This window comes from Pteropus alecto, unplaced genomic scaffold (assembly GCF_000325575.1).
Source record: "Pteropus alecto unplaced genomic scaffold, ASM32557v1 scaffold139, whole genome shotgun sequence".
Lineage (NCBI taxonomy): Eukaryota > Metazoa > Chordata > Mammalia > Chiroptera > Pteropodidae > Pteropus > Pteropus alecto.
In genome coordinates this window covers 2,749,156-2,757,754 of record NW_006443567.1, presented here as the reverse complement: position 1 = coordinate 2,757,754, position 8,599 = coordinate 2,749,156, and the positions used below count along the sequence as shown (strand labels likewise).

Here is an 8,599-nt window from a genome sequence, read left to right as displayed (position 1 = left end):
AGCAGGAGGATGGGGAGGAGGAGAAACCAGCAGCAGCAAGTCTCTCAGATAACCATGCCACTAGGCACAGCTGAAGGGCTGCCTCTTCCTCTGCATAGCAGAAGAATGGATGTTTATTTGAAAACTAAAACGTAGGCCTTTGGACTAGGGAATACCAAGTCCAGTTGAGGGCGGAGTACCATATTAAAAGCAAAGAGATTACTTGAATATTTATGTACCAAATTAAAAACTCTATCTAGCCTTTTCCCCCCACTTGGCTACCAGAACACTGGCAGCCAGATCCTTATTCACCAGGTAGTAGACTGGGCAATCTGACTAGCCTTAGAGAAGTGACATAAGGATATAGGTATTGAGGATCCCTCCCAAGGAAACAGCTTTAGAAAATTACCCAACAGTGAGGAGCATGGTCAATAAACTCACCTATGCACAGGAAATTTCCAAATGAGCTTTTTTAGTACTTATTCCTAACGTAAGTAGACAAAAAGTATCACCGGACTTTGAGGAAAGTCTCTAATATGAGTAACAGAAACAAAATGAAGAAAAAGAAAAGCAACCTGAAGACAACAGAAACGATGTAGGGAGGAGAAAACTATTTTTTAAAGGAAAATCTATTATTACTATCCTCATATAGATAAGTGAAACAAACACGTGAAACAAAGTACGAGTTCTATTGAAAGGAACATTAAGAGAACAAAAAAGAGTAGAGGCTCTTCAAAATTAAAAACAATAGCAGAAATAAAACCGTCTATGCAAGGACTGGAAGATAAATTCCAGAAAATAGACCAAGAAGACAAAGAGCCAGAAAATGGAAAAGATAATTAGAGAGCTGTTCCAGGATATCCAACAATAGTTGTATGACAGAATTTCAGAAAAAGATAACTGAGAAATTTGTGTGGAGAGAATCAAAGAAAAAAATTCAAGTGAATTTGGACAAAACATTCCAAATTCAAAGGGGTCACCACAGACTAGCATAATGGATAAAAATAGTGCCAACATAATGACACAGCCTTGTGAAATTTTAGAACCCCGAGAATATAAGAAGTTCCCACGAGCTTTTAGAGAGAGGACAAAAATTAGGTCACATGCAAAGGAACATAAACCACAATGGCATCAACTTTCACACCAGCAACACTGGAAGCTAGAAGACAACAGGACAGATGCCTTCAAAATTCTGAGGAAAATTATTTCTATATAGAATTCTATACCCAGCTAACCTAGTAATCAAGTGTTAGGGAAAAATAAAGACATTTGCAGATATGCATGCTATTAAAAACTTTTACCTTCCACGTACACTTTCTCAGTAAAAATACTGGAAGATGTGTTCTACCAATCAAGTGAGTAAAAGAAGGAAGAGAAAGATATGGCACCTAGGAAACAGGAGAGCTCATGCAAAAGACAGGTGAACAAAATCCCCAAAATGATATTCACCAACATCCCAAGATGACAGCTGCATAACAGGTCTAGTGAGTCTAGATGAACAGGTCAGAAGACTCCAGGAGAGATTTACTCAAGATGAAATTCATAGAAAATATATACAATGTATTTAAATGTACTGAGAAGAGATTTATGTAACTCTCACGCTGGGAGAGTTTGGGGGTAAAATAAGGATAAATACCTAGAAAATTAAATGAGTAAAAAAGACAACTGCAAGAAAAACAAAAGGCAAGGAAAAACAACAATTTCATACCACATAATTCATCTGAGCACAGAAATTAACATGGTATTAATAATTTAACACTATCAATCTAACCAAAATTACAATACAACTATATTGGATGATTTGGAGGAAAAGAAGTATGTGTATGCGTGTGGTGGTGGTGGGGAGAGAACAGAGAAATAGAGTTGAATCTTCATCTTCTATGGTGGGAAGTAGCAATATAAGCATGATATTAAAGATATGGAGGTAAGTATCAAAAGTAATTTAAAGAGCTGAAAGTGGTTGCCTCTGGGGGGCAGCATATGTGTGTTTCTGTGCGTGTGTGTGTGCATGTGTGCGCGCACGCACACACTTCGCTGTGTTTTGGGGAGTGTCGAATTGCTCTTTAATCAATATACACATATAACTTACTTAAAGTAGAAAATGAATTTATAAATAAGAAATATCCCAGTATCTTCTACAAAGAATATATCCAAAACCTGAATAATTACTATACCTGGAAAAAGGCGCATTCTGAATACTTCCTCCATATTGCCTCAGATCTGGGCTTATTCTGACAATATTTTGCATACATCTGAAAATCATCTTTCTGTGATAAAAAGCAAATTCAAACATATTACCAATTCATGAACACATACTTTTCTTATTAGGAAAGGCTGAACAAGAGTGAGTGTGGCCAAGCTTTATAGGGAATATGGTCCACACTGGCAGCTGGTCAGGAGCCCTTTGCAGTCCAAGAACAGACCATAAGCCCAAGTAGAGGGACACATAATATCCTAAGTAATTTCATTATGTCCACTTACTAAGTTTGAGACTTAGAGGGAGAAAAGCCTTCCCTGAATGTAATATAAAAGTAGACTCATTTTTTTAAATAACTATGAGCTAATAGGGTTCCAAGAAATGCTCTTTCTATGCTGCTAGTCACTCGCTTTCCTGGTGAGTGAACTTGTAGCTAATATTCAAGGCCTTTGGTTCATCACTGGGACATCATCATTGTATCATAACCCCACTAGACATCTATCTGCCCATGCTATTCTCTCTCCTTAGAATAATATGTATTTGACCCTTCTCTAATGGGCTGCCTCTTACTCACTCTTTAACATTCATCTCATTAGTTATCTCTTCTATAAAGCCGTCATTTATACCTCCGGCCTATTTAAGATGCACATCTTCTTGGCTCCTATAGGACCCTTTGTATATCTCTAACATAGCATAACTCACACTGTACACAAGGGATTCTCTGTTTTTCTCCATGAATACTTTTGGGCTTGGTATCCACATTGCCTAGCACAGTGCTTGGTGCAAGTAGGTTCTCAGCAGATAGCTGCTGAGTGAATGAACATTTAATTAAACTATTCCCGGTTGCCAATAGTTTGGCTAACCTTATGAGAGATACAAAGATATATAGGATATAGACCCTGCCTCAAAGAGTTTTCCATCGAGTTAGAGAAAGAATTCATGAATATATGTAAAGATGCACATAAATTCCCCAATGAGTAGCAAAGTCATTAAGTCTTACAGGAGTCTAAAGGAAAGAAAGACTGTTTTCGCTTAGGGAAGAATTTGGACATAGTTTAAATGTGTTTAAAGTTAGGATATGTTGAGAAAGGTAATAACACACACTTCTTTCTTAACCTTAGAAAGCTTTCGATAAGCACCTCTATCAAACTGACTCTCAAATCAACACAAAACTGATATTTCAGGAACAAGAGGAACTAGATAAAGCAGAGAACATTCTGAGAGGAAACTCTAATGGAGGAGAATATGATTACAAAGCCTGGGAAGTCAATTGTACTAAGTACACTCTTGGGACATGGAGAAATGAGCCTCCCTGAATGATCTCATAGAATAAAAAGAACAGACAGCTCTCCATTTTGCAAAGTTCCTGTGATAGATGCCTTGGGTCTGAAAGCCATACTACATTTTATTCTAAGACTTTACATGTGTTAGAGGGGAATGCCAAGGCATCTCTTAGGCTAAAAATTAACCAAGCCCAAGAATGGTTGTGCTAAGATGATCCAAACTCTCACATCTTCATAGCCAGGATGGTCCTTGGACTCCTGGGATCACCCAGGGGTCAGTGGTCACAAGCTGAGCCATTGAAGCATTTGATAGCACAGAACACAATGGCCATTTGCATGCTCTCGATACCCCATTGCACCAGTTTCTGTAACAAATCCTGGTTTAGCATTAAATACTTGAAGTGATGTGTCTCCTTCAAAAACATAAAGACATAAAAAACAATACCTACCTTATCTCTAAATCTGTTCTTATAAAATGAGCTGCTATTTTGGTGGTCCATATTTATGTGTTTTTAAATAATAATTGAACTAACCCTTTCCAGGAAACAAGGTCCCACTCTTTCTGGATACTCGATGCAATTTTCCAGACTGTTCATGAAAAGGCTACAAAAATTTCAGAGAAAAAGATTATATATTTTTATGTGAAATATGATAAATTAGTCAATAACCCTTTAAATAATATCATGAAAAGTTCGAGTTAACAATTACATACTTGTTATGGAATTCATAGATTTCTGCCATATTTCCAAAGAGAATATCCTTTTTATTTCTCAGGAGAGGTGGCATCAGATCAAACATATCAGGATTGTCCATCTCCGCTTTATAGCCCTACCCAAAATAAATATTTTTTCATTAAAAAAATATTCACATCAACATTTGATTGGGACATCCAAAGTGTAGGCACAGCAAAATATGTAGAGGATTAGTGGGTGAAGCTGTAATTTTGACATTCAAATCTTCTAGTTCCCCAAATTATCCATTATCATTATTGTTGTTATTTATTTATTTTTTTTTTTAGAAAGTAGGACAAGGAAGTGAAGGTTTTCCACACGATGGGTAGAATAAAGTGACAGCTCTTTGGCCTGATATAGTGTAGGAAACAAAATAGAAACCAAGTATGAAAAATTCTATTCCAAGTCATTAACTTCTACTTAAGCTAGCAATAAGTGTTTAGGTTTCTTCAGACTAGATTCATATTATGACATTTGTATAAAATGAATGCTTTTCTCCCATTTTTTAGTTCTTTATATCACAATCTCGAAATAGCACCCTGGGAATAATTAGAACAACTTGCTGTATCCCTAAGAGAACAGCTTATTTCTTCTGTAATAAATTGTGAATCCACAATTCTCACTCTGGAGGGAGAACCTGGATATACACATCTGACAAACATGCAGCCTCAAACCACAGGAGAGCTATCACTGCTGCCATGTGACAATCAAGAAAGGAGGCAGAAGGAGAAGACTGCCCTAAACACTCCCTAACAAATGTAGCAAAGGAGCATTCAGGGAAAGATGAGACGATACCATTTGAGTCCCTTACCAACAAAACAGTAAACAGCTCACGAACATACACCTTCTCTGTCTGTATCAGCTCATTTAGGACATGGCTAAAAGGAGAAGACAATATTTATCAGTTATTTTATTGCTTTAGAATTATATTGCAATGTTTCAATTATTATCATTATAAATTATCTAAAGTAAAAATTGTTAATGCACAGTTTTAGTTTTATCATCAAAATATAAAATTAATTCCATGATTTCTAGAATAATTACCACCTCTAAGACTCTAAAATATATTTAAAAGAAAGAAGAGTGGGGCTCAGAAGTTATTTTTAAATGAAAAAAAATATTTCTAACTCATGAAGCTTAAGAATCAGATTACTAAAAACTTGCAAATTCTATTCCTAAAAATCTGGGAAATATTTTTTTTTTTGGAGGGCAGCATAGTTTCTGAGCAATAGTTCCCTCTTTTACTCCCTCTCCCTCAAAAAGAAATATTAGCATTTTAGGCACAATTTTTCCCTTTTCCCAGTAATGTTCTGACACTTTCCAAGACATAAAGTAGATTTATTATACTGGTTTTCCCAAATATACATTATACTTAAGTTTCTGTGGTAATTCTGTTTACTGTCTCTTCAGAATAAGATACATTTTCCTCCCAATGTGATTTCCAATTAACATCGTATTTAAAATTCATTTCTTCACTACCCAGTATAAGGAACCCTTTTAATTTAATTTCTACACCTTGGCCTCTTTTTTTTTATTTTTACTCTTTTAAGTGTCAACATTTAACAATCTTTGAAAAAAAATATATCTATATATAGATATGGATATATACATATGTCTACATACAACTTGCTCTAAAATACTGGCTACTTATAACTCTGCGATATAGAATTTAAAAAGTGAATATTCTTATGTCTGGAATATTAACATAATATTATAAAATTGAACAGAACAGTGATGATTATTCCTAACATCTATAAAATAACATTGTATATTTATACAATCCTATGTAGTTTTTGGAGCCCTGTCCCATTCACTCTGGCCTCTTTTACAAAAGAGAAGACTGAAATTCCGAAAAGATCTAGTTAATTTTCAAGTCACATAAAAAGAGCATAGATTAGGCAGACCTAAATCCAAGACTTCTGACATCTCATCTAGTGCTCTTTTCATCACACCCAGTAGGAACCCCATTCTATGAACTCAAAATCCTAAGCATGTTCGCCCTGAACACTGAACCAGTGACTCCTACTGGTAGATGTGTATATAAGAGTCTGTTAATAAACAAAAGTTACTTCTTTAAAATATCCAAGTTATTGTCATTGTTCAAACTGGAGGATTGAGCAGAACTTCTCGTCTCCCGACATTCATGTACCGCTTCAATCTGAAATTTGAAAATATAAGTTAAATTAGCATCTATGTAGGTATAGTTCTTTTTCAAGGAAATCTAGCTCAAATTAAGTTTTCTCTATGTCCTAACTGTGCAGATAAATTTTAAAATAACACTATGATTATTCTGTCAGAAATAACTTTGGTATGTACTAGTAAAAAAAATGATTTCAGTTGCCTAAGAGGACAAATTTAATATACTAGTTAGAATTTATTTTATGTATTAAGCACTGTTTCATTTATTTTGCACTTTGTGAAAACGAGATTAAGTCAAAAAAAGTTGACTGTCCAGCTAAAGTTCATTAGATGAAGAACCAAAATGGCTTTTTAATCTAATTTCTTCTTCTTTTTTTTTTTTAATCTTAGGAATTTCTGATAGAAACCTTTCTAGGAAATATTAACCAAGTATACAGAACATCACTGACTCTTTTCCTAATGACTTGCTGGCATCGATCATGAACATGAGTGATATGATAAAATCGAATCATATACTCCGGGGCTAATAAGATGTGCAGAACTGTTTTTCGAAATAGCTGTAACCTGTTCATCTGTCTCTGCTCTCTGCCACATGTTAGTTGTTGCTACAAGTAACCTCCCTGATCCTGAACTGCTGCCTTATTGTGCAGACTCTACAGAACTTGATCTGCCTTACCGAGTCGACTGAATGAGATTTATCACAAAATGAGGTTATTTGCTCTTCAGAAGCATCTGAAACATATTCTAGGGATCCTGGCTGTATGGGACAGCTGAGCTGAGTAAAAAGTTTGAACTCCAAGTAAATGTAGCATTACTTAGTAACAACTAGAAGCCAAAATGAAGTTCGGCATCTATCAGCTAAAATGCATTTCCACAGAATATGACTCACTTATATATGAGGAAAGAAACAAAAAAATTATTGACTACTTTCTATATACTGTGCAGGCACAGTCCTAGATGTTTAATACACACCATTTTACCAAATCCTCACGTCAATTTAGCAAGCTATGGCATACTTATCCCCATTTTACAGATGGGAAAACTGAGGCTAAGAGAGGTGTAGTTAGCAACAGGGCCAAGGTCGCATATCTAGTAAGTGATGAGACAGAGTCAAGCTTATGGTCTGCCACCTTTTTCATGCTCCCTCTTTAAGAGTATGCTTTGATTTAAATCTGCTCAGTGTACCAACCCAACTGTTATCATCATTTCAAAACTATAATTAAGAATGAAAATGCCGCATACTCTACTTATCAGATAGGTATGCACCATTTATCTCTAACATGTTTCTAAAATACAAGTTTGGAAAGTTTTGAAACATATATTTATACTTTTAAATACCTAAGGATTGGGCAATTTGACTTGAATTGGAAGAATGTGAGCATCGTGAAACTGGGTTCACCCGCTATAAATCTCACCAAGAAAATGTACAGAGCCACAGCTGCCTATTTATTTCCTGGTGATATTTAAATGAATAAATACACATAGCAGAATGGTAAGGTACTCACGAGTTCAAAATAGAACCAAAAGACATAAGACTATAGAATTCAGCTGTTTCCCTCTTGAAACCAGCAGTTGTGGCTGTACAACATAATAACTGGGCATGGCATGTCAGCACAGGCCGTTCACTAGCCTGCTAACAATCGTATAAAACACTCAGAACTATGACATGCCACACATTATTCAAAGCATTTTACAAATATTAGATTATTTTACCTTTACACGAACTCCATGACGAGGGTGTTCTATTGTTGTCCCCATTTTATAGATAAGGAAACTGAGTTCCACAGTACTTACCCAACATTATACAGCCAGCAAGTGATGGAGCTGAGATTAAAAGCCAGGCAAGTCTGGCTCTACAATCGGTATCACTATGACAAACTGCCTCTTGGAGATATGTTCTTGTCCTTATTCAATATCAAAAATACACAAAGGAAATGTAGGGTGCTGCAGTTATGATGAGGCTACTGTCTGCAGATACCAGAATATCATGGATAACAGAGAAGGAATTGTGTATCCATCAAGAAACAAACAGATGCCTTTTTTTGAGCCCAGAGTATGGATAATTAGAACCTGTCCTTTGTCCATGCTTCATACTTGTAGGACTGGAATCACTTATGAAAGAAATCTCCTTTTTTTAAAAAAGATGCAACACTTATTTAGTTTTATTGAGGTGGGGTGGGGGGGAGGGAAGAGAGCTGGAACTTATATGAGATATTCTATAGAAATTATTCGGAACTTGAGCCAAGACTTGAGAAACTGCTCATACATCT

The 8,599-nt window shown here is 35.7% G+C and overlaps 1 protein-coding gene across 1 annotated transcript in view; it reads right to left on the bottom strand.

Moving 5' to 3' along the window:
- MCF2 (MCF.2 cell line derived transforming sequence) overlaps positions 1 to 8,599 on the bottom strand; it is a 60,172-nt gene that overhangs the window by 16,222 nt on the left and 35,351 nt on the right. Inside the window, exons 15-19 of the mRNA XM_006924203.1 lie at positions 6,260 to 6,348; positions 5,002 to 5,068; positions 4,172 to 4,287; positions 3,993 to 4,062; positions 2,154 to 2,246 (exon numbers count right to left, since the gene is read on the bottom strand). Of these exons, the coding sequence (XP_006924265.1) occupies positions 2,154 to 2,246; positions 3,993 to 4,062; positions 4,172 to 4,287; positions 5,002 to 5,068; positions 6,260 to 6,348 (435 nt within the window). The remainder of the gene's footprint in view (positions 1 to 2,153; positions 2,247 to 3,992; positions 4,063 to 4,171; positions 4,288 to 5,001; positions 5,069 to 6,259; positions 6,349 to 8,599) is intronic.